This window comes from Dasypus novemcinctus, chromosome 9, assembly GCF_030445035.2.
Source record: "Dasypus novemcinctus isolate mDasNov1 chromosome 9, mDasNov1.1.hap2, whole genome shotgun sequence".
Classification (NCBI taxonomy): Eukaryota; Metazoa; Chordata; class Mammalia; order Cingulata; family Dasypodidae; genus Dasypus; species Dasypus novemcinctus.
This window is the reverse complement of record NC_080681.1, coordinates 14780873-14806594: the sequence shown is the minus strand read 5'-3', so window position 1 is coordinate 14806594 and position 25722 is coordinate 14780873. Positions and strand designations below refer to the sequence as shown.

Below are 25722 nucleotides of genomic sequence, written 5' to 3'. Positions count from 1 at the left end.
TGCACTTTTCCAACATCATGATCTTAAGGATTGGTAAAGGGACAGCCTGGTTTACCCAAAAATCATATTTAAAGATTTGGGATGAGAGAGCAGCAATCTTGGGGTGAGGGGACCCCGGGCTAAGATATATTGCCACACTTTTGCCTCAAGATGGAGAAGAGAGCAGGGTCCTGGGCGAGGGTCCTGTTTTGGAACCCAACCTTACAAGATGGACACTGGCATCTACTGGAGCCAGCTCCTAAGCCCGGAACCAGGTTGGTACGCCTCTGCCTTGCCTGACACATGCCCTGCAGCGTGTGGAAGGGATTAAAATACTCAACTCTCATGGGGAGATCAGAGCTGGGCTGCTAAGACGGTCAGAGCAGGACATGGCGGGAGAAGCCCGCGCCCACCCGCCTCTACCCTCCACCCCGCAGCCCCGCCTCCCACACCAGCAGCTTCCGACCGAGAGGGGGCGCCCGCGGGCTCCCGCCGCGCCTGCGCAGGAAGGGGCCGGGCAGCACGCAGGCGCAGTGCTCCGGTCGCAGGCTGACTTTTGAGACTGGAACCTGATTTCCCTCAGCGTAGGCCCGGGAGAAGGAAAGATGGTCCTGGATCTGGATTTGTTTCGGGTGGATAAAGGAGGGGACCCAGCCCTTATCCGAGAGACTCAGGAAAAGCGCTTCAAGGACCCGGGTCTAGTGGACCAGCTGGTGAAGGCAGACAGCGAGTGGCGACGATGTAAGTAGAGCCCCAGCCTCGTCTCTCTAATCTCGTTACGCTCTTGAGGCCACAGCTTCCACCCCTCATCAGAACTTCTTCCCCACTTGCGGTGGTTCCGAGGCTCTCCTTATCCCTCCAAACAGCCCGGGAATCGGGATCTTTCCACGTTTGCCGTCCGCCCGGGCCGGGCAAGGTCCCTTCCCCACATGCTCAGTGCGGATCTCTCCTGGGTCCGGGAAGCATGGCGCATGCGCTTCAAGAGCTGTCAAGCCTCCCTCCCGGATGGGTAGTCAGAAGAAAGCCAGGGCGGGAGGTTTTAGGGCTTTTCTCTTTTCTGACGTTTATTTGTGGTCACCTGCGGTCTTTCTCATCTCCAGCAAGGCCAGCGTCTTCTCCTTTTGTTTTGATAGGATCAAAGGCGTGAGACCTAGTCACGTCTCCCGCACTGTAATAGGGTCACTCCCTTCCCATATGGGAAATATTTTGGGACTTTGGAGGCCGCTCCTCGCTAAAAGCATTGATTCCGGAGTTTTGGGGAAAGCCATCTTCCTGACCAGTGGGCATGCCTTGAAGAATCAAGAAAGGGCTTTTCTGCAGTAGATCAGACATAGCGGGAAGGGTACGGCGAGGCAAGAAAAGCTTGTAGTTATTGAAGCTGTGTAATTGTGATTTGTGGACGTTTTCCGGAAAAGATGTTGGCAGGTTGGGTTAAAACCTGGAGCTAATCCGGACATCTTTAACGAAGCTAAATAAAATCGTAGAATGCTCTGCCTGTCAACATCTACCTAGGTTAGCTGGAGTGGTCGCTGGTTGGCCGGATGCTGTCAAGGTTCATGTGATTCACTGTGTCTGATGCAATAGGTCTGCAATCCGTGGAGAGACAGATTTATGACAGCACAGCAAAAAGGCAGCCACGGTCCAAGACTGATGAATTTGTGTTAAAAAAATGGATTTTCCTAAATTTATCAAGGTAGTGGGTACCAAGAGAGTATTTGTTTAACTTAGGTTGTCTTCTGATTCTGTATGTCTCAGTCATTCTAACATGGTAGTTTGATTGTGAGATCACACACTTGAATCTGAAGTTTTGAGTTCAAGTGGAATTAAACGTCTAGGATAAACATAGACTGGGCATTTTTTTTTTACTGAACCAGAAGTCAGGAGTATCAGATTTTTGTGTCAGTCCAGTCATTATCCAACTGTAAAATGACTTTGAAATTGTTCATCTCTTGTACTATGTAATGCACTCATCGGTGGGAAGTTCTATCCCTTATCTGACAAGTAGATCGCTAGTGAGTGGGATCAGTTCTTTAGGGGCAGGATTGTTTTTTATTCATCTGTATATCCCCAGTATCTTGCACCTCACCTGATCCTTGGTAAGAGCTTGATAAAGATATGTTAAATGCATGGATATCTTCTTTGTTCAGGGCATTCGGCATTTCTTTATGGGAAGCAGTTTATGCAGTTTATTTTCAACACCTCTATTAATTTAGTATTTTTCTACTTGACAACCCCTACCAATATTCTGTTTGCATCCGAAGGGAGTTAACGATTTTTCTCATCACTTGATGCCCCAGTTGGGAGATTGACAGACCTTGTATTGAGGTTCTTTTATATCTGACCTTCAAATAACAAGAAGGAGTTCTTTGACCATTGGTTCAGCAAGGACTAGTAACCCAGGAGCACATGAAAAACTCGGAGCGTGCTCCCTGACCGAGGACACAGCAAGCTTCACAGGGTCCTCTATTACAACTATACTTATTTGTCTGCCTGTAGACTTCTCTAGGGCTCCAGGTAGAACTCAAGAGTCTGATATAACTTGCAGCTATAATACCACAATGAAGTTTACTACAACTTTTTTTTTTTGTACCCAGGAATGGACCCATGACCTCATAATGGGAACCAGGCACTCAACCACTGAGCTACATTTGCTCCCCAATGAGAGCTGTTTTTTGCAGTTTGCTTGTTTTCAGGAGGTACAAAGAATCAAACGCGGGACTTTGCACGTGGGAAGCAGGCACTCAACCACTTGAGCTACATCTGCTCCCTAACCGCAAGTCTTCTAACTCCACGGATCAGAACTGTGATTTCTTCTTTTTTTTCACTTTTTTTATTTTTTAAAAGATACTTCAATTACATAAATATTACAGAGAATATATAGGGGATTCCCATTTGCCTTGTGCCCCACACCTCTCACTTTCCCCCATATTAGCAACATCTTTCATCAGTATGGTACATTCATTGCAATTGGAAAACACCTTTTGGAGAATTGCCACTAAGGATAGATTATAACTTTCATTGTAGTTTACATCTCTCCCATTCGACTCTTAGGTTATAGCCTGATATATAATGGCCTGTATCTGTTGTTATAATGTCATTCAGAATGATTCCCAAGTCCCGAAAATGCCCCCCTATTACACCTATTTTTCCTTCTCTCTAGCCCCAGAATTTCTTTTTAATTCAGAGTGCTATAATGAAGACACTTTGGGGCATGTGATAAGCATTTGTCATGATTCTACCTCCAGAGCCACTAGATGTCTGTGTATCTTGAAGTCTGTGACCAATCATAGGAATTCTCTCCACTCCAAACCACGCTGTCCTGAATGAGAATTCTTTTTTTTTAAATATATTTTTAATTTATTTTTAAAAGATCCATGGATCATATACTATGTTACATTAAAAAATATAGGAGGTTCCTATATACCCCACTCCCCACACCCCCCACTCTTCCCATATCAACAACTTCTTTCATTAGTGTGGCACATTCATTGCATTTGATAAATACATTTTGGGGCACTGCTACACAGCATGGATTATAGTTTACATTGTAGTTTATGCTCTCTTCCAGTCCATTAAGTGGGTTATGGCAGGATATATAACGTCCTGCCTCTGTCCCTGCAATATCATTCAGGATAATTCCAAGTCCCAAAAATGCTCCCATATCACACCTCCTTTTTCTTCTCCCTACCTTATCTCTACATCAATGATATGATTTCTCCCATTGCTAGAGTCACAATAATTCTATAGTAGAATACCAGCTGGTTCACTCTAATCCATATTTTATTCCTCCATCCTACGGACCCTGGGATGGTGATGCCCATTCCACTGCTCAATTGAGAGGGGGCTTTGATTCCACACAGCTGGTGGATGCGACTCTCCTGCCCACAGCTGTAGACTCTTGGTTCCCTTGGTGTGGTGGTTGTCCATCCTTACCTCCCTGTCACCTGACCTGGGTAAGTCCAACAAACTGGAGAGTAGGTGCTGCAACACTGCTGAGGCTTAGGGCCCAGATGGCACACAGACAGCCTAGAAATTCAAATCTCCTGGGCATACACCAACCCCAGCACCAACTGCAGATTCAATAAAAGGGACTGAAAAGGCATGTGTAGAGAAGTCACATCTGAGTCCAACTCCATCACACTCAGGAACACAAATTCCAAAGTAGGACCCACTGGCAAGGCACAGAACTCCAAAACCATCTGCCACAACCATAGGACCAGGGTATCTCCATAGCCCTCAGGAGCACCACTACCTGGGATTGTATCTACTTTGGCTGTCTCTGAGATCCTGCTGAGATGTGTATAAGCACAACTTCTCTGATGACCTCCCAACTCATTTGAAGTCTCTTAGCCATATAAATTCATTTGTCTTTACCATTTCCCCCTTTTATTCAAGGTGTCTTTCTAGTTGCATAACCAGCCAGTGCTTGGTAGTAATCCCTCGGCACCAGGGAGGCTCATCCCTGGGGGTTGTGTTCTACACTGTTGGTGTGAGGGGTGTCACTGATGGGGGATGCATGGGAGGGAGTTCGCCTAGGCATGCACATAGGGTGTATAGATATGTTCAGATGTTCCTTGGGTATTGACACAGTGGGTAGAGATTCACAAGATGATGAAGGAGGTTTGGGTTCCTATCCTGGGGAACTCTCTTGAATTCCCCAGTAGAGTAGCAACAATCCCCCAAGTGCAAGGACAATGACCAGTGAAGAAGGATGGTCCAATGATGGGCCCTTGATACTAATGACTATGCTTATAAGTCTGTTGGTGCTTGCAATTTCAGCTTGGCCTTAATGTTGCAGGGTGCATAAGAGTTATCTCCTGGGAACCTCCAACTTCGGCCACTCTCTAAACCAAACTCAGCTTATAAATGTATTACCTTCCTCACAGAGTGAGAATTGTTTTCATATCAGTTGAAGTTGTTACTTCCTCTTAATCTTTACTGTGCATGCCTTGAGGCAGGCCCTTATTGTTTGCTTTGGCAGTTGAAATAGCTTTCTACTTTCAGTTTCACTTCAGTCACAACACCCATTAAAGGCCCAGGGCATGTGATCTTTCTGGGATGCAAATCTGATCATTTTACTGACAGGCATAAGTCTTTTAGTGGCACTTATACCTTAGAACACCACAGTTTGATAGAAATAGAATATAAGCCACATTTGTCGTTGTAAATTTTCTTGTAGCCACTTAAAAAAAGTAAAGAGAAACAGATGAAATTAAGTTTAGTAATTTATTTTATATAACCCAATTTATTTTAAAAATTATATTTTCAGTAACGAATCAATAGAAAAATTATTACAGTTTACATTCTCTTTTTCATACAAGTCTTTAAAACCTGGTGTATATTTTACACTTAAAGTACCTCTCAATTCAGAATAGTCACATTTCAAATGCTCGATAGCCATGTGGGCTACTAGAAACTGTATTGGACAGTTCAACCTTTAAGCATAAAATTCCAATTCTTTTTTTTTTTTTTTTAAAGATTTATTTATTTTTATTTATTTAATTCCCCTCCCCTCCCCCAGTTGTCTGTTTTCTGTGTCTTTTTGCTGCGTCTTGTTTCTTTGTCCGCTTCTGTTGTCGTCAGCGGCACGGGAAGTGTGGGTGGCACCATTCCTCGGCAGGCTGCTCCCTCCTTCGCGCTGGGCGGCTCTCATGGGTGCACTCCTTGCGTGTGGGGCTCCCTTACATGGGGGACACCCCTGTGTGGCACGGCACTCCTTGCGCGCATCAGCACTGCGCATGGGCCAGCTCCACACGGGTCAAGGAGGCCCCGGGCTTGAACCGCGGACCTCCCATGTGGTAGACAGACGCCCTAACCACTGGGCCAAAGTCCGTTTCCAAATTCCAATTCTTAACACGGTTTTTAAAGTCTCCCATGCCTTCCTAACCTCACCTTCCACATACACCCTTCCGCTCTTGGCTCTAGTCCTATTTTGCGATTGAGCACTCTTTCACTTGCCATGACTATTGTCTCTTCCTGGGCATATTTTTATCAGGGTGCTGCCCCCACTTCCATCTGTCTACTTCCTCCCCAACTCTGCTCCCATAGCACTTGTTTGTTGAGTGCTCTCCATATATATTATCTCTGTTAGGGCATTTACTATTTTTATATAACACTGTCTGTCTCTCTCTCTCTCTATATATATACCTTTCTTTTTTTTCTTTTTGCCAAAACTAATTTTAATTTTGCCTAAAAGCCACACTGTATACCTTTCCCCTCCTCCCCGGGACCAGGGATTGAACCTGGAACGTTGTATGTGGTAGCCCATGCTCAACCACTGAGCCACATTGGCTTCCCTGGATTGGTTTTTTTGTTTGTTTGTTTTGCTTATTGGCCATTTTTTTGTTTTTTCAGGAGGCACTAGGAACTGAACCCAGGACCTCCCATGTGGGAGGTGAGAGTTCAACTGCTTGAGCCACATCCGCTCCCTACATTTCTCTAAACTTTTTTTGGAAATATAATGTATCCAGTAAAATACACAGATCTTTATGTACAACTTGATGAATTTTACAAACTCTGTACACCCACGTAACCACCACCCAGCTCAAGATCTAAGACCGCTGCAGCACTGCAGCAGGCTTCCTCTTGCCCCCTCTTAGTCAGTACCCCTGCTTCAAAGGTAACAGTTCATTGCTTTTGCCTGATTTTGAACTTCATGTAAACGGGCTTCTATAGTAATATCTTTCGTATATAGAAACACAGCTTCTCTCTCTCAAAATTATGTCTGGGGAAATGGACTTTGGCCCAGTGGTTAGGGCGTCCGTCTACCATATGGGAGGTCCGCAGTTCAAACCCCGGGCCTCCTTGACCCGTGTGGAGCTGGCCATGCGCAGTGCTGATGCGCGCAAGGAGTGCCGTGCCACGCAGGGGTGTCCCCCGCGTGGGGGAGCCCCACGCGCAAGGAGTGCGCCCGTGAGGAAAGCCGCCCAGCGTGAAAAGAGGGTGCGGCCTGCCCAGGAATGGCGCCGCCCACACTTCCCGTGCCGCTGACGACAACAGAAGCGGACACGGAAACAAGATGCAGCGAATGCACACCAAGAACAGACAACCAGGGGAGGGGGGGAAATTAAATAAATAGATAAATCTTTAAAAAAAAAAAAAAAAAATCATGTCTGTATGATTCACCCATGCTGTTGTGTGTAGCAGTAGTTGGTTCACTTTCATTGCTGTGCAGTTCTCCTTTGTAAAAATATACCAGTAAGCTCTCCCACTGATGGATATCTAGGTTGTTACCAGTTTCTGGATCTTCTGAATAAGCTCTGTGAACATTCTTATTTGTGTCTCTTGGTAGACATAAACACTCTGTTGGATGTATACAGGGGTAGAATTGCTGGGTCACAGGGTAGGCATATGTTTAGATTGAGTAGATATTTCCAAATCATTTTCCAAACTGACTGTTTCAATTGATATTCCCATCTGCAATGTATAAAAGTTCCAGTAGCTCTATGTCCTTGGCAGTACTTGATATTGGGAGTCCTTTTAATTTTAGGCATTCTGGTGAATATGCTGTGGCATCTTGATATGATTTTAATTTGCATTTTTCTGATGACTAAAGAAACCGAGCATCTTCTCATATGCTTATTGGCATTTGGATAGCCTATTTGGAGAAGTGCCTGTTAAGTCTTTTGTCCAATCTTTATTTGATTGTCTTTATTGTTGTTATTATTATTGATTTGTAGGAATTCTTAATATATTCAGGATATAAGACCTGTGTCAGATAGATATACTGAAGATACCTTCTAGTCTATGGTTTGCCTTTGCATTCTTTTCAATCCTTTGATGAATAAAAGTTCTTAATTTTAATGAAATCTAATTTATTGAGCTTTCATACTTCTTTTCTTCTGTTAAAAAGAAATTTTCCTATCCCAGTGTCCTGAAAAGATCCTCTAATTTTTTTTCTAGAAGTGTACTCCTTTTCATTTTAGATCTGTGATTCAGCTCACATTAATTTTGGTGGATGGTGTGAGATATGGATAAAAGTTCTTTTTTTTTTCATATGGAGATCCAGTTGTTCATGATAAAAGCATAGCAAATTAGGAATAGAAAAGGAACTTCATTAATCTTATGACAGTTTGTATTAGTTAGCCAAAGAGGTGCTGATGCAAAATACAGAAATCAATTGGTTTTTATAAAGGGTATTTATTTGAGATAGAAGCTTAACAGTCACAAGGCCCTAAAGAGTCCAACTCTAGGCACCATAAGAGGTACTTTCTCAGCCAGAGTCTGTTGCCACGTGTTGACGCAAGATTGTGGGCGATGTCTGCAAGGGTTCGGTCTTCCTCCCTCGGAAGGTCTACCAATTGGTCCCAGCTCTACCAATTCTTGCTGCAGGCTGGGACAAGTCTTGTCTCTCTCCTGGGGCTTGTTTCTCTCCAGGCTCAGATGCTCTGGTCTCTCCAAAAGTCCAGCTGTAAACTCTCAGGTTCTTCCTGGGACCTCTCCCGTGTCTAGTGGAACCTTCTCTCTTTCCTCACTTATTTGCTTCTCTGTGTTTTACTTCCCAGGCTCCAGGATCAAAACTCTAACTTTCTCCTCTGTCCTGTCATTTTTCTCTCTGAGTCCCCACTCACCAAGGGGGGCAGGGGACTCAACCTCCTACTGACGTGGCCCAATCAAAGCCTTAATCATTATTAAATTAGGTAAAAGTGAAACCTCTGAATCCAGCCCAGTCTAATATGCCCAGAGGAACAGACCAGTTCATAAGCATAATCCAATGTCTATTTTCGGGATTCATAAACAATATCAAATAGCTGCACAGGTATTACAGAAAAAATCCTATAGGCAGCATCATTCTTGGTGGTGAAGTAGTGAGGGCTTTCTCCCTACGGTTGGGAACAAAATGAGGATGTTCACTGTCACTCTTTCTATTTAGCATCATGCTGGAAGTTCCAGACAGTATGATATAAAGCATAAATAGGAAATGAAAGATTGGAAAGGAAAAAGTAAAATTCATTATTTGCATTTTACTTGGTTATGTGTGTAGAATTCAAACTATTAAAATCAATAAATTTAGCAAGATCACTGGATGCAAGTTAAGATACAAAATCAATGGTATTTATATGAAAGTAACAATTTACTTGCATGTCAAAATACTTAGGGCCACTTTTTAAAGTCTTTGTCTGGGGGAGCAGATGTAGCTCAAGTGGTCGAGCACCTGCTTCCCATGTACGAAGTCCTGGTTCAATCCCTGGTACCTCCTTTTTAAAAAATCTAAAAATTAAAAAAAACTAGGAATAAATTTCATAAGTGATGTTCATGATTCCTACATTGAAAACCACAAAACATTACGAAGAGAAATTAAAGAATACCTCAAAAATGAAGAGATATACTATATTCATTAATTGAAACATTCAATATTATTTATTTGTCTTATTTTCTTTTATATTTCCAACATCTAGCATGGTGCTTTGCAAATAGGAGGGCCTCAGTAAATTTTGTTTTGCTTTGTTATTATAAATAGATTCACAGGAAGTTTCAAAAATAGTAGAGAGAATTCCTTGTGTACCCTTCGCCTATTTGCTCCAATGGTAACATCTTACATAACTGTAGTATAATAGCAAAACCAAGAAACTGACACATGTGCTAGTGTGTGTGTGTGTGTGCATGTGTGTAATCACCACCACAATCAAGGTCCAGAACTGTTCCATCACCACAAAGATCCCTCTTGCTACTCCTTTGCAGTCACACCCATTCCCTTTCCTCACCCCCATCTAACCACTGACAGCCACTAATCTGTTCTCCATTTCTCTACGTTTGTCAAAGAGAATGAGAAGGTAGTCATCATATCATTTTGTGTTGAAGTTTAGAGTATCAAAGAGGGAAGCTCATTGGCTAATTAAGCGAAGCCTTCGCATAGCTATAATCTAGGTGCTATCTTGTTTCTAGTCATCAGTTTTACCTGTCAAAAGCTTGATTTTTACCCTGTTGTTCCTAATGCTAAGATTCAAGAGGCCCAACTGCTAGTCAGAGTTAGACTGATGATCCACAATGGTAATATGTTAATTTGGGCCAGAATATCTTTATTGGCTCATCAGTGCACTGTTTTCCCCCAAAAGGAACTCAATTATAAGAAACTAAATTATCCTGAAGGCTAGCAGATGAGCATTGTGTCAGAACAAAGGGAAAAACATGTGGACCATATCTAGCATAGAGACCTAACTGCCAAGTTCATAGGAATAGAAACATAAGTGACCTCTTTCTTTTTTTTTTTTTTAAAGATTTTATTTTATTTTATTTTTTTTATTTATTTAATTCCCTCCCCTCCCCCGGTTGTCTCTTTTCTGTGTCTTTTTGCTGCGTCTTGTTTCTTGTTTCTTTGTCCGCTTTTGTTGTCGTCAGCGGCACGGGAAGTGTGGGCGGCGCCATTCCTGGGCAGGCTGCTCCCTCCTTCACGCTGGGCGGCTCTCCTTATGGGTGCACTCCTTGCGCGTGGGGCTCCCCTACGCGGGGGACACTGCGTGGCACGGCACTCCTTGCGCGCATCAGCACTGAGCATGGGCCAGCTCCACACGGGTCAAGGAGGCCCGGGGCTTGAACCGCGGGCCTCCCATGTGGTAGACGGACGCCCTAACCACTGGGCCAAAGTCCGTTTCCCAATGTGACCTCTTTCTTGATTCTGGTGCTATGCACATCGTTCCTTGAAATGAGTATTAATGTAATTGGGCAGATCAGAGTCACTTGAGTATTTTCCAGGTTTCTCTTATTTGGATGCTACTGTACCATGGTAAAGTGGTTATGTAGGTTTTTTTCTTTTTTTTTTAGGAGGTACTGGGGATTGAAACCAGGACCTCGTACATGGGAAGCAGGTGCTCAGCCACTGAGCTACATCCACCGTCCCAATGAGAGCTGGTTTTCTGTTCCTAAGGCTACTTTTATTTTTCTCAGATTTATTTTATTTATCTCTCTCCCCTTCCCACACACCCCTGCCAGTTGTCTGCTCTCTGTGTCCATTCGCTGTGTGTTCTTCTGTGTCCACTTATATTCTTGTCAGCTGTACCAGGAATCTGTCTCTTTTTGTCGCGTCATCTTGCTGCATCAGCTCTCCATGTGTGTGGCGCCACTCCTGGGCGGGCTACACTTTTTTCGTGCAGGGCAGCTGTCCCTTCGGGGCACACTCCTTGCGCGTGGGGCTCCCCTACGCTGGGGACACCCCTGCGTGGCACGGCACTCCTTGCTTGCATCAGCACTGCGCATGGGCCAGCTCACCACCTGGGTCAGGAGGCCCTGGGTTTGAACCCTGGACCTCCCATGTGGTAGGCAGACACTCTATCAGGTGAGCCAAATCCACTTCCCCCAAGGCTGCTTTTAAATTTCAGTCTCAGAGTGCCTTTTCCTTGTCACCAAATGCTGAGGATGCCATATTATAGTCATCAATAAATGCCAATTACATTTAGGGCTCTATAGCCGTAAGATTTCATGACTTCAAAAGGTAGATCCTTGAGCTCTGCCTGCATTTTGGCCTTAAGCTGAGCTTAGAACTAAGGAGCCATAATTAAGAGAAAGGAGTATCTTAATTATGTACATTTCTTTGGCATATTCTTGGGTTCTTTATTCTTTTTTTTTAACAAATCAATTTCATTGATAAATATTAATAAAGCATACAATCCATCCAAAGTGTACAATCAGTGGTATTTGGTATAATCACATAGTTGTGCATTCATCACGTCAATCATTATTAGAGCATTTTCTTATTTCAGTAATAAGAATACATGAAAACAAACAAGAAAATTCCTTATCTCTCAATCTCTCTGTTTCCCCTGCTGTACGGAGCTATTTCTAGCTATTCTTGCCCAATTATTTATTAAGCAGTTTTATTGAGATATATTCACATACCATACAATCTATCTGAAGTGTATAATCAATGGCTTTTAGTATAAACAATGTTGTGCATTCATCATCACATCATTACTCCAAAAAGAAAAACTCTACACCCCTTAGCATGCCTTCCCTAGCCCTACATAACCACTAATCAAATTTCATCTCTACAAATTGATTTATATTTACATTTTATATAAATGGAATCGTACAATATGTTACACAAGATATTTAGTTCATGCTAATGCAGTCATACAGTATTTGTCCTTTTGTTTCTGGCTTGCTTCACTCAAGGTAATGTCCTCCAGGTTCATCCATGTTGTCATATGCTTCATGACTTCATTTCTTTTTACACTGCATAATATTCCTTTGTGTGAATAAACCACAGTTTGTTTATCCATTCATGGGTTGATGGACACCTGGGTTGTTTCTAATTTTTGGCAGTCATCAGTAACGCTGCTATGAACATTGGTGTGCAGATGTCTGTTTATGTCACTGCTCTGAGTTCTTCTGGGTATATACCCAGGAGTGGTATTGCAGGGTCATGTGGCAAATCTATATTCAACTTCTTTAGGAACTGCCAAACAGTCCTCCACTCCACAGTGGGTGTACCATTCTACATTCCCACCAACAGTGAAGAAGTGTTCCTATCTCTCCACCTCCTCTCCAACACTTGTAGTTTTCTGTCTTTTTAATAGTGGCCATTCTGAGAGGTGTGAAATGATATCTCATTGTAGTTTTGATTTGCATTTCCCTAATCATTAGTGATGTTGAACATTTTTTCATGTGTTTTTTTTGTTTGTTTTTTTTTTGGCGGGGGTCTTTATTCTTAGGCAGATTTCGGGCAGACAACTTGAACAAGCTGAAGAACCTGTGCAGCAAGACAATTGGAGAAAAAATGAAGGTAAGAGAACTGAGGAACAGCCAAAAGCTTGAGTTGATCTTGTTTTTAGGTAATATTCACATCATTTCTTTTTTTAATTTTTTAAATTGATTTCTCTCCGCCACCCCCCCCCCCCACAGTTGCTGCTCTCTGTGTCCATTCACTGTGTGTTCTTCTGTGTCTGCTTATATTCTTGCAGTGGCTCTGGGAATCTGTGTTTCTTTTTGTTGCATCATCTTGCTGCATCAGCTCTCCATGTGTGCAGCGCTACTCCTGGGAAGGCTGCACTTTTTTCGCGCTAGGCAGCTTTCCTTAGGGGGCGCACTCCTTGCGCATGGGGCTCCCCTATGTGGGGGACACCCCTGCGTGGCATGGCACTCCTTGCACGCATCAGCACTGCATGTGGGCCAGCTCATCACACGGGTCAGGAGGCCCTAGGTTTGAACCCTTGACCTCCCATGTGGTAGGCGGACGCTCTATCCATTGAGCCAAATCCGCTTCCCTCATTTCTAATGAGGTACTTCCATGAGATACTCAGTTTCTTACCAAAGGGAAAATGTGTGGCACTTTCAGAGGTTGGTGAGTCTGTCTTCTTTCCTTCAGGTAAGATTTTTCTCTCACTAGTTATGCATTGTCTGTTCTGTTCTTATAATAGGAATATAAATTCTACCAGTGACCATTTCCAAGTATTTCAGCACTCAACGTATGGTGCCAGGGAGTGGATGTGGCTCAAGCAGTTCCCACATGGGAGGTCCTGGGTTCAGTTCCTGGTGCCTCCTAAAAACAAAAACAACAGTAAGCAAACAAGCAAAAAACCAGCTCAGGGAAGCTGATGTGGCTCAGCGGTTGAGTGCCAATTTCCCACATTTGAGGACCTGAGTTCAATCCCCACCCCCCACCCCCAAAAAAATGGTGCCAGACACCTTTTCTTATGGCAAACTTCAGATGTTTTTATCCTAGTGTAGGCATGCTTCTTCATGAAAAGAGCACAGATATGGAGTCCAAATTCCAGTTGTCCACCTGTTGGCTGTGTGATGTCAGGCAAGTTAACTTCTGAGCCTGGGTTTTCTTGTTTATAAAATGACAGTATTAACACTCACCTACATTATAGAACTGTGAGGACTAAAATTTTAAAATGTGAGAACCTGGCACAATGGCTAAAACATTGTAGTTATTCAGCAGTTGTGTGTGAAAATGGATGGCAAGTACTTACTGGCTTTCATCCAAAAATCTTTCCTAAACTTGAAGTGTTAAATTTCAGCTCAACGTGTTTTTTTTAAAGATGAGCAACTGAAAAAGTTCACTGTATTTTAATGTGTCTTTTTTGGGGGGAGCTGCACAAAAACAATACTTAATTGTGTCATCAGAGGGCTAAACTTATAGAATCAGATTTTTTTAGAGTTGGAGGATTGAGGAAAAGGTTTTCTATTCTGATCTCTTTGTTTTACAAGTAAAAAAGCCAAAGAAGAGAAAGCATAAATGAATTACCATAGATCTGAGTCACTTTATCCTCTCAGATGTACTAGTAATTGTTAAATTTTTAGAATATCAATATTATATTTCATATATTGGATATTATGAATGGCTTAATAGTTCATGTTTTTAACCTGTCTTTTAAAAATACCCTTTTAGTCTCTTAATCACTTCCTAAAAATACATTAAATGGACTCTACATGCCATATCATTTTTAAGTTGTAAAGCTTGAAACTAAACCAAAAAAAATCATAAAATTTTGGAAGCTGATCCAGTAAAGAACATAACAAAAAGATAACCTTGGGGTTCTAGCACCCTATACCTGACTTCTACGTTCTGCTCTTAACAATATTTTGTTAACATTTGCGGCTTGAGCCTTGCTGTGGAAACTGATAGAGATTATCATTCAGTTTTCTCCCTGCAGGATTCATAATGCTTAATCATTTGCATGTCAGAGGCCCCAGAATTATGTTATTTCCCACATATACCTCTACCAGTGTCTGCTTTGGTTGTATATACAGATAGTGCCAGCTGGGTGTTTTTCATAGCAAGAAATGGGAGTGAGTGTTTTTGTTTGCTATCACACTCTCCAATCCAGCTTTACTCCTGACCCTGCAGGGAGTGTTCTCTCTTGTTCTCCATTGCAATAGTAGCAATAGCACTTTAATTTGTGTAGCTTGTTAAAGTATTCAGAACCCTTTCATAGAAATCTAATTTGTGTTTTGATCTTTGCTGTAAACCTCGAGTATAGTTAGTATATTGGTATGTTTATCATCCCTATTTTAAAAGAAAAGGGAATAGACTTGGGGAAATTAAGAGATTTGCAGAGTAAGTTAGTTGCAGAGCTGGAATTTGAATTCAGAACTTAAACTTGCTTCTCTGAAAGACTGCCAAGCAAGGGAGCCTTCTAGGGATCTTGCCTACCATATACCAGCCCTGCCTATACTAGTACAGAAATTTTGCTACTTAGGCCATTTTTTTCCTACCTCAGTATATTAGTCTATGCTTGTTTTTATCGAGACTCAACTCTGGTATTTTCAGACTTTCCCAATTTTTAAAAATGATTTTGCTCTGAGATGCTGAAGGGCGTGAGTGGGGTTGTGCTTAGATTCCTGACTTTTCAATTTGATGTAGGAGAATGTGTAATGAACCTAAAGGGTTTTGGTCTTTACCCTTGGAAGGAGTCCTGTCTCATGACTCAGTTTTGTGTAGTAGAACATGAGGTTGTATAAACATAATCGCCTATTGTCCTATGTGTAGAATGAAAAAAAATATATCTTTAGGACATTGAAAATGATCTCTATACATTATTTTTATTTATAATTGCAAAGTAGACCCTAAATCTTACCCAATTATTTTATTCATATTGATTATAATGGCCTTTAAGTAATTTTCTTTAACTTTTTAATCTATGAAGAATTTGACTCTTAAAATCATCCTCCCCATGGCTCTGTGCAAGGATTAGAAATGCTGATTTGGCAGTATCTGACAAAAAAAGGGTGAAGAGAGAAACTGGAGGGAAAAACATCTAGCCGTGGTAAACCCCTCCCATTTTGCCAAGTTGATTTGCTTGCTCTAACTTAGTTCCAGAAAGTTTTTCTGAAATATTTTTATTTTTACTTTTTAAATTTTTTCTGAAAAATTTTGTTTTCCTGGACTCTCTAGTCTTCCGTCATCTCATCCCTATTTCTCCCTTAGCCTTGGTGCTGGAATTGTTCTTAGCAGGTAGACAAGGATTCACACACAGGCATCAGCCTCAAAGCCTCTCCTGAGTACCACGCGGCCTCTCCAGCAATTTCTAGTTCATGAGCATTCTCAGACACATTCTCTCCTGTTTCCCACACTTGTTCTATGTCCAAGGCAAGACATTATTCTTCTTAGGTTCCTGACAATGTTAACTCTGACCCTGACAGGTTCATTGATTTACCCAGGATCAAAAAGCCAGTAAGTCTCAGGATAGGGACTTAAATGTTTGACTTCTGGTTTCAAATGTATTTATTTTTCTCCCATGTGCTATATCTTTTAGAGAAAGTTATGGAGAAGGTTCTATGATTAGTTTATTGATATTAGATAAATTAATTAGGTGTGTACTTATAAAACTACCTTGGAGATTTTCTTTAATTTATAGTGTTGTGTGTGTGTTTTGTTTTGTTTTGTTTTACTTTTTGCAGAAAAAGGAGCCAGTGGGAGAAGAAGACTCCCTTCCAGAGAATGTACTAAATCTTGATGACCTCACTGCAGATGCTTTAGCTGTAAGTTATTTTCCTTTTCTGGGGTATGTACGTCACTAAGTTGGGATTTCAGTCCTTTTGTCTAAATTTTATTCCTAGACAGCAAATGCCAACACTCGGCTCCACACAGCAGTGTGACATCCTTAAATTTCTGCTCTGGTTATATACTATACTTAAGTAATTATTAGACAGTAGTGATGGAGACAGGTGCAGTGGGCAAGTCAAGAGTCCAGGGCTGAGCTCTACTTGGTTTATATACCTACATTTTGTACTCTTTATTTCACAAAGTCAAGGAATTTTTCAGTATACTATAGTTTGGTAAATATTCACCACCATGGGCCTAGAGCAGGAATTTTCAAGTTTTCTAGTCACCGAACCCTTTCTTGAAACCCTTAACGCAAAAGCATAAAGAACCCTTTCTTGAAACCCTTAGCACAAAAGCAAAGCAAGAACATAAACACAAAAGAAGCCAAGTTGCTGTGCTTGAAGGGCTAGGTGGGGTGAGGGGTGGGGAGCTTTTCCTTTTTAGCCCTACCTGCTGAGGAGCTCCCCAAGGAAACACCCCGCAAGGAAATCCGAGCACAGTCTGAAACACTGTAGAGTAGTAGGGACTACAAAATAAGCTTAAAATAAGGGCTCTTGTTCTTCGTAAACTTATAATCTGCCTAGGGAGCAGTGTCTAACAGAGTGCTAAATTGGTTCAAACGGGAAACTCAGAAAGTGCAAATTAAGAGAATGTTCTTGTAAAAGAGCTACAGTAGTAAAACATTTGGGATGTAGAGGAACAGTAAGAGTGGCCAGAAATTGATCCGTCTCTGCCTTAGGCACCCCAGAGGAAAACGCCAACGAATCTGTATCACAAAAACGTATAAAATAAACTATGAAATAAGTCGTGGTTCTTGGAAAGCCTTGGTTTTCAATTTTCAAAACGTGTCCACAAGGGTTGTCATTAGAGCACAACGGCGTTGGGGCCATGGAATCTTATTCCTCCTCTGCCCTTGACTCCCTGTGTCCTGGGTTTGGGCCTGAACCTTGGGTCTACAGAACCTGAAAGTCTCACAGATCAAAAAAGTCCGCCTCCTCATCGATGAAGCCATCCTGAAGTGTGACGCGGAGCGGTTAAAGTTGGAGGCAGAGCGGTTCGAGAACCTCCGGGAGATCGGGAACCTTCTGCATCCGTCTGTGCCCATCAGCAACGATGAGGTAGGCATGCGAGCCGCAGCAGGCGGCTGCCTTACTGTGCTCCTTCTCTGTTGGGAAGGGGGCCTGGTGGGAGGAGGACTGTGAAACACTGGCACTCTCTGTGTAATAGGCCTTGTGTCATCAGCAGGCGCTTTGTCTGTTCCCTCTGCCCACCAATTGAGAGTTGAAGGAGTCAGATCCTTGCCTGATTGGGAAGTAGCAGAGACAGGAGGTAGGAGGAGAATCCTGGCACAGAAATCTCTTCTAAATAGGGCTGCTGTCCTCCACCGTGTGTTGCCCGTGGTAGCAGCAATTCTTATGGGAGAGATCTGCTAAATCAACCTTACCCCCTCACCCATACCCAGCAGAGAACAAGCAGGTTGAAGGGAAATCTACATGATAAAAGTTTCCTGCTGAGCGGGAGCTTCCCCAGCACAAAGCTGCTCTGAGCCCAGCCTTTGTTCCCTGACACCCCAGCCGGCTCTGGGCCCATCTGTGCCTCTTTCATTCATTCCCTGGTGAACATTAAACTCTGCTACGCGGGCTGGGCCGGAGGCAGCGGAGCCTGGGCAGACTCAGGAGGTCAGGGCCCTGAGCCCGCCCTCTCTGGCGCCAGGACCAATGAGAGCCTGGAAAAAAAACCCACTACATTCTCATCAGCACCCAGGCGATGTTGATTGTCAGGGAAGGGTTGTCCTTGTGCAGGCCTTTCAAGAAGGAGCCATTTAAAAGGGTAAAAAATGAAAGAGACTACTACAGTTCTCTTGGAGAATCCTGATCCCAGTTTCATGGCTAGGCTCCCTGCTAGGACTTTGTAAATTAATATTGCTCTTTTGTACATAGATTGTCTAGCAAATTCCTTTCTCTGGTCCTTGCACGCAGTGATCAAAACCTAGTGTCTGAATTAAGAGATGGCATCACCAACCTGTTTTGTTCCTGGAATCAGGTTTGGAAAGATGGAGGTTGTAGAATTGAGAAAATGTGCATTTTTCTCTCCTGCTCTCATTTCCTTAGGATGTGGACAACAAAGTAGAAAGGATTTGGGGTGATTGTACGGTCAGGAAGAAGTACTCTCACGTGGACCTGGTGGTGATGGTAGATGGCTTTGAAGGCGAAAAGGGAGCCGTGGTGGCTGGGAGTCGAGGGTACTTCCTGAAGGTAAGAGCCAGAAACCAGCCGGGGATAGGCTTATGAAGAGGGAACTTAAAAAAAAAAACTTGCAGAGAAACATAACCCACTTAAAGAGGCACACAGATCCACCAGCTGTATTCACCTTTCCACCACAGACTTCCTGGCAATTAGATGCAATTCTCCACCACAAGAGAGTGTGCTGATCAGGAGTCCCCAGAATAAAAGCCACCAAGAGATCTTCCACAATAAAATTTGATTCATTCAACAAAATATGCATTGGTTCCCCGACGTGCCAGGCCCTGTGCTGGGCGCTGGGCATCCAGTGATAACTCAGACCTGGTCTTGCCTTGAAGGAGCTCAGTGTCATTGGACAGGTAACAAAGAATCAGAATCCACTATGATAAGTGCCTTGAGAATGGGTAGGCAGTGGTAACAAACACACGTTAGCTGAGGCAGAGGGCCCGTGCCTTCAGATCAGGCTTCCAAAGGATATGGTAAAATAATATTTTTGAAAATATTGTACCTACGTACATGTACATATATGTCCTGCACATAGACAAATGAATCCATTAACACAGGAAAACTCTCCCATGTACCCGGTAGGTAATCCCTTTCCCTTACTTTGGTATCTTAAAGGGAATTCTCGGGAAACGGACTTGGCCCAGTGGTTAGGGCGTCCGTCAACCACATGGGAGGTCCGCGGTTCAAACCCCGGGCCTCCTTGACCCGTGTGGAGCTGGCCATGCGCAGTGCTGATGCGCGCAAGGAGTGCCCTACCACGCAGGGGTGTCCCCGCGTAGGGGAGCCCCACGCGCAAGGAGTGCGCCCCGTAAGGAGAGCCGCCCAGCACAAAAGAAAGTGCAAGGCAGGAATGGCGCCGCCCACACTTCCCGTGCCGCTGATGACAACAGAAGCGGCGGACAAAGAAAACGAACAGACAACGGAGGGGGGGGATTAAATAAATAAATAAATCTTTAAAAAAAAAATTTAAAGGGAATTCTCATTTAACAATATTCCTGGATGATATGCTGGGCTTTGGTATGAAGAAAAAGATCTCTTGAGCCAACTTCTGCAGCCCAGGATCTCTGTCGGCTCCTCGCTGTCCCTGGGAAATCATACTCTATTGTCCTACTTGTGTCTTTTTTTTCTTTTTTTAAAGATTTATTTATTTATTTATTTCTCCTGCCTCATTGTTTGCTCTGTCTGCTCTCTGTGTCTGCTCCTCTTCTTTTAGGAGGCACGGGGAACCAAACCCAGGACCTCCCATGTGGGAGGGAGGCTCCCAATCTCTTAAGCCACATCCACTCCCTGCCTGTTGAGTCTCTCATTGTGTCAGCTCACTGTTTTGCTCACCTTCTTTAGGATGCATCAGGAACTGAACCCAGGACCTCCCATGTGGGAGGCAGGTGCCCAAGTGCTTGAGCCACATCCACTCCCCCCCATTTGCCTCTGGGTGTAAATTCTGGCAGATGAATGTGATGGCAGCAGAACCCAGTCACTCGGTTCTGTCTCTCTTCACCTTTAGGGGGCCCTGGTATTCCTGGAACAAGCACTCATCCAGTATGCCCTTCGCACCTTGGGAAGTCGGGGCTACACTCCCATTTATACCCCCTTTTTCATGAGGAAAGAAGTCATGCAGGAGGTGGCGCAGCTCAGCCAGTTTGATGAAGAACTTTATAAGGTGAGTAGTCTGGGGCAGCGTGGCAGATGACTTCTTAAGTCATGAAGCTTAACTTTGCTCAATGATATGGAGCAGCGTGGTCCAACAGAACTTCCTGTGATGATGGGAAATATGGGCTCGAGGCTACCATGTTGGACGGCACAGCTATAGAGACTGCTTCGTCTCTCCTTCAGTAATCTCTATGATTAATCTGAATTAAGCATACTTTACCACCACGAGCTCAGAAAAGAAACCCCTTTATTGGGTGCTTGGACAAAAAGAACTTATACAAGGGGCCCTGATCTCAGCGCCTGTCCCGTCCTTCCACTCTCAACCCCAGGTTGGAATCTTCCACAGGATGAGGCATTCTGTCCTGGGATGGAAGTGCCTTACAGTTTGTGGCTGCTTCTCAGCCTTGAGATTCAAATAGATACAGCAAGGTTGTTTTCCAGGTCACCAAACACTGGCCCAGAGGAAGTTTTCTCCCCTACTTTTCTTTTTCCCTTTTTATTATAGTGAATGTGTTACCCTAACATAACAACTATTATTTTTTAATATTCTCTTTGGAACTTTTACATACGTGTGTCCTTTTCTCATACTTATAATCACAATACATAAAATTTCATATATATATACACACACAACACTAAATTTGGCATTGTAACCATTTTTAAGTGTACAGTTCAGTGACATTGTGTTCAAAATATTGTACAACCATCACCACCATCCATTACCAAAACTTTTTCATCGCCCCAAATAGAAACTCTACTGGTTAAGCTGTAACTCCCCATTCTCCCCTCCCCCCAGCCCCTAGTAACAGCTCTACTTCTCTATGAATTTGCCTCTTCTAGATTATTTCTTATAAGGGGAATATTTAATAATTGTCCTGTGTCTGACTTATTTAACATAATATTTTCAGGTTCATCCATATTGTAGCATGTATCAGAACTTCATTCCTTTTTATGGCTCAATAACAGTCTATAGTGTGGATAAGACCACGTTTTGTTTACCCATGAACACCTGGGTTCTCTGTGCCTTTTGGCTATTGCGAATAATGCTGCTGTGAACACTGGCGTCCAAGAAGATGCTTGTGTCCCTGTTTTCAAACCTTTTGAGTATATGCTTAGGAGTGGAATTGCTGGAGCCCATGGTATTTCTATGTGTAGCTATTTCAGGACCTGTCACATTTTCCAAAGTGGCTACACCATTTTGCATTCCCACCAGCAATGCACAAGGCTTCCTTTCTTCACTTCCTTGCCAACATTTATTACTCTTTTTAAAATTTTTAAAATAATAGTCATCCTAGTGGGTGAGAAGTGGTAGTTCACTGTGATTTTGAGTTGCCTTTCCCTAATTTATGCCGTTGAGCATCTTCTCCTGTGCTTATTAGCTATTGGTGTATCTTCTATTCAAGTCCTTTGCCCATTTTTTCAGTTGGGTTGTCTTTTTGTAGTTAGGCTAGAGATGATACAGATTGCCAGTTTGCACTTAGCTACCAAAAGCCTTTTTCTCTGTTACTACATGGTTTTCATAATCATTTTTAATGGTTACATAATAGTACATAGACTAGACAAAGACAGTCTACTCTTATCCTGTTCAGTATTTAGAGGGCTTCCTTTTTTGCTATAAATAAATAATGTTACAGTGACCTTCATCCGATCTATAGCTCTTTTCTTTTGTATTATTTTCTTTGGCTGAACACCTATGTGTAACCACTAGATTAGGTCATAAGCACCAAGCAAGCAGGAACTATGTGACTTTTGCCCAGCATTGGCAAAAAGAGCCTGGCACTTAGTAAGTGCCCCCAAAACATTTGTTGAGTGATTAATTTATATTGCTACCAGCACAAGTTTTATTGCATGTGTGCCAGCATTGGCCATAAGAAGTTATTGTTTTAATGTTTTGCTTAAAAACATTTTTTTAAAAATTCTATCTCCTTTTAATATGCATTTCTTTGCTGTTTGCCAGGGAGCACATTTTAAACAGACCCATTTCCTCACTTGCTTTCTTAGCATCTACTCCCAGACAGTGATTAAAGGAAATTTCTTCTCAACACATCACTCCCTGGCTTCTTGTTCTAGCTGAAGCCCTCTTCCCCCGCTCTCAGCTGGTAAAGGCCCTTTTCCTACAGGTGATTGGCAAAGGCAGTGAAAAGTCTGATGACAGCTCCTATGAGGAGAAATACCTGATCGCCACCTCAGAGCAGCCCATTGCCGCACTACACCGGGACGAGTGGCTGCGGCCAGAAGATCTGCCCATCAAGTATGCTGGCCTGTCCACCTGTTTTCGCCAGGAGGTGGGCTCCCATGGCCGTGACACCCGGGGCATCTTTCGAGTCCATCAGTTTGAGAAGGTGAGTGGGTCAGCCAGGGTAAGCAGTGAGGACCTTCCAGCTCTCTGTCTAGGCTCTCTGTAGCTCAGCCCCCCCCACCCCTCTCTCCTGGCTCCACCTTTCCCTCTCATTGCCCACATCGGTTTCTGGGGAAGAACCTGAGAAGCACACGGTAGAGAGGCTATGAGCACAGACGCTGGAACAAGACTGCCTGAGTTCAAATGCCAACTCCACCACTTAGCAACCGGGGGGCCTCGGACCCCAGTTGCTTAACCTCTCTGTGCTCAGTTTCTTCTCTACAAAATGAGAATAATAATAGCACCTACCTCACTTGGCCTACTTGAGGATGAAACTAGGGACTATGCCCAAAGCACGTAGGACACAGCGTTGGAAGGTCCCTCAATAAGCTCTGTTGCAGTCCCAAGCCAGCTCAGCTCCAGGCTCTCTGATGGGGCCCCAGCCTCACCTGTCTCCCAGTGGGGTAGGAATAGGTCCTCGTTGCTAGGCTCTCTCCTACTCAGTCCTCTAGTTTACTTACTGTCACTGTCTCCGTGGGTCCCTCTTGCAGATTGAACAGTTTGTCTACTCATCACCACATGACAACAAGTCATGGGAGATGTTTGAAGAGATGATTGGCACCGCAGAGGAGTTCTACCAGTCTTTGGGGATCCCTTACCACATCGTGAACATTGTCTCAGGTACGGGACCCAGCGCCTTCCCTGCTTCCCTTTCCCGCATCCCACAAACACCACCCTCATCAGCTGAGCTGCCACACAGAGAGGGAGCGCACCATCCAGCTAACTGCCCGCAGTTAATTAAAATATCACACTCTTCTCACTTGGGAGTTTCTGATGATAAGAATATCTGGGTGCGATTTCACTTCTGGGCATGGAAATGAATTAAGGAATCCTTCAGGCTTGCTAAAGGTTAGTATTCTGAAATACCATCCCTCCTCTTCAGGCATTCCAGGGGTGTTTTTCTTCCAGGTTCTTTGAATCATGCTGCCAGTAAGAAGCTTGACCTGGAGGCCTGGTTTCCAGGCTCGGGAGCCTTCCGAGAGTTAGTGTCCTGTTCTAACTGCACGGACTATCAGGCTCGCCGGCTCCGCATCCGCTATGGGCAGACAAGGAAGATGATGGACAAGGTAAATGGCACCTGGGGCGTCAGGAAGCAGAGCCGTGAGTAAAGGCTGGAGTGTAAGAGAGGCCTCCTAAATCCTGGGAAAGTCTGAGCATCTCAATCTAGACCGAAAAGGAAATCTGAAAATGACTTCTGCTGTGCCAGGACTTAGTTCTCTTTGATAGAGGAGACAAATCTAGTTCTGTTCTGCAAGGTAGTTCTTGCTTTTCTCTTTTTGGCTTTGTCTGCTTGAACTCCAGTTATCGATAGAGAAGAAGTTGGAGGCAGTGTCCTCCCTTGTCAACTCCAACTCTCCCTCCCCAAACCCAACTCTTGGGCCCTAAGCTTTCCAAGTCAGGAACCTAAAAGGATTTAGAAGGAGAAGCCACAATGGTAGTTTCTTCTTTCCCTCAAAGGGGCTGTTGCCTCGTTGGATCCAGCTCTCCTCAGAATATGGGGAAATACCACTTGAACTCATGGAGACAGAGCAATCTTCCTGAAGTTACCTAAAATAAATACCAAACAGAATTTGAGTTTAGAAAAAAATTGATAATGGGTAGAACCCATTGTTTGGTTTGGATAGTTACATCTCGGGCTCTGAGTGGACAGTGACTGGTGATCAGCAAGACCAGCTAAGACTTGAGTTTAAACGCCCCTCTGGGATCCTCTCTTCCCAGGTGGAGTTTGTCCATATGCTTAATGCTACAATGTGCGCCACTACCCGTACCATCTGCGCCATCCTGGAGAACTACCAGGCAGAGAAGGGCATCATCGTGCCTGAGAAGTTGAAGGAGTTCATGCCGCCAGGTAAAGCTGCCAGCACAGCTCACCTTCCTCCTCGTTTCCAGCAACACACTCCTCTGAACAGCAGGCCCCTTTCACAACCTACTCAGAGTTTTCTTGTTCAGACAGTCTCCAGCTGTCGTCCTGCTCTCTGTGCTGGGCGATTCAGGGGCATGGTTGAAAGAAAGTAGCCAGTGCAGGTATGATGTTCAAATGCAGCTAAAATTCAGGGAGAGAAGGATAAATGAAACCAGTGTCCATTACGGGGACCCCATGGTTCTAAGGGATCGTTGTCTAGGTAAACTCTCCCCTGAGTCCTTAGGCTCAGACACCCTGAAAAATGGTAGATCACCTGGTTGACCCTCCCCTTCCAGGTCTCCAAGAACTGATCCCCTTCGTGAAGCCTGCGCCCATCGACCAGGAGCCATCAAAGAAGCAGAAGAAGCAGCACGAGGGCAGCAAAAAGAAAGGGGCTGCGGGCGACGTCACCCTGGAAGGCCGGCTGCAGAACATGGAGGTCACCGATGCCTGAACGTTCCTTCCTCCAGCTCTCCAGGCTTTCTCTTCTCCCAGATGGGATCTCAGTGCCTACCCAAGGGCGGGAAGGCCAAGCACCCACTCATCGCCCCGCCCTACCTGATTGCATAGCTAAAGGGGGACAGGCCGCCGGGCACCATGCACACGTTCCCATCCCTTCGCACGGGCACAGGATTTCATCACTGGTGACTGGTGAAGCCATGTAATAAAGCATCTCTGTCTTCTTTGCAAGGCCTTCATCCTGTCTCTGACCATTCTCCCTGGGCCCTTACGCATTTCTGCTTTTCCTTCCAAATAAAGCTGCTCTGTGTAGCAAGTCAGAGAGCCTTTGAGAAGGGAGGCGAAAGCAGGGAAAGATTTAATAAAGGCTCAGGAGCAGAGTGGAAATTTCGGGTCTTAGACCCTCAGGTGTGCAGAACAAGGGCTAGCACCCTTCTTGATAAATTTGCTCCTGCCAAAAAGCAGGGAGGTGGGACTAGCTTACAGACCAGAACAAATGTATACAACCTCATAGAATTTCTGGAAGGGCTCCAGGGAAAGGGAGAGAGGCTATATTTAATTCACAAGCACCCCGAGACTCAAGAGCAAGGGTCAGGAG

General features: G+C 44.0%; 1 protein-coding gene across 1 annotated transcript; it reads left to right on the top strand.

Annotated features, from left to right (window-relative positions):
- Positions 1–474: 474 nt before the first annotated feature.
- Positions 475–25355, top strand: SARS1 (seryl-tRNA synthetase 1). The gene is made up of 11 exons (XM_004448963.5): positions 475–720; positions 12627–12697; positions 16321–16401; positions 17425–17583; positions 18577–18720; positions 20219–20374; positions 22485–22706; positions 23254–23383; positions 23672–23829; positions 24482–24611; positions 24962–25355. Exons 1-11 carry the CDS (start codon positions 585–587, stop codon positions 25117–25119), a joined length of 1545 nt encoding a protein of 514 aa, XP_004449020.1. The 5' UTR covers positions 475–584; the 3' UTR covers positions 25120–25355.
- The last annotated feature ends 367 nt before the right edge of the window (positions 25356–25722 follow it).

What these genes read in the sequence shown, in the direction of transcription:
- SARS1 (XM_004448963.5), top strand. Translation starts at nt 585, where the DNA reads ATGGTCCTGGATCTGGATTTGTTTCGGGTGGATAAAGGAGGGGACCCA. An exon ending in AGACAGCGAGTGGCGACGAT is followed by an intron (nt 721 to 12,626) that starts GTAAGTAGAGCC and finishes CTTTATTCTTAG; the next exon opens with GCAGATTTCGGGCAGACAAC. An exon ending in CATCGTGAACATTGTCTCAG is followed by an intron (nt 23,384 to 23,671) that starts GTACGGGACCCA and finishes TTTTTCTTCCAG; the next exon opens with GTTCTTTGAATCATGCTGCC.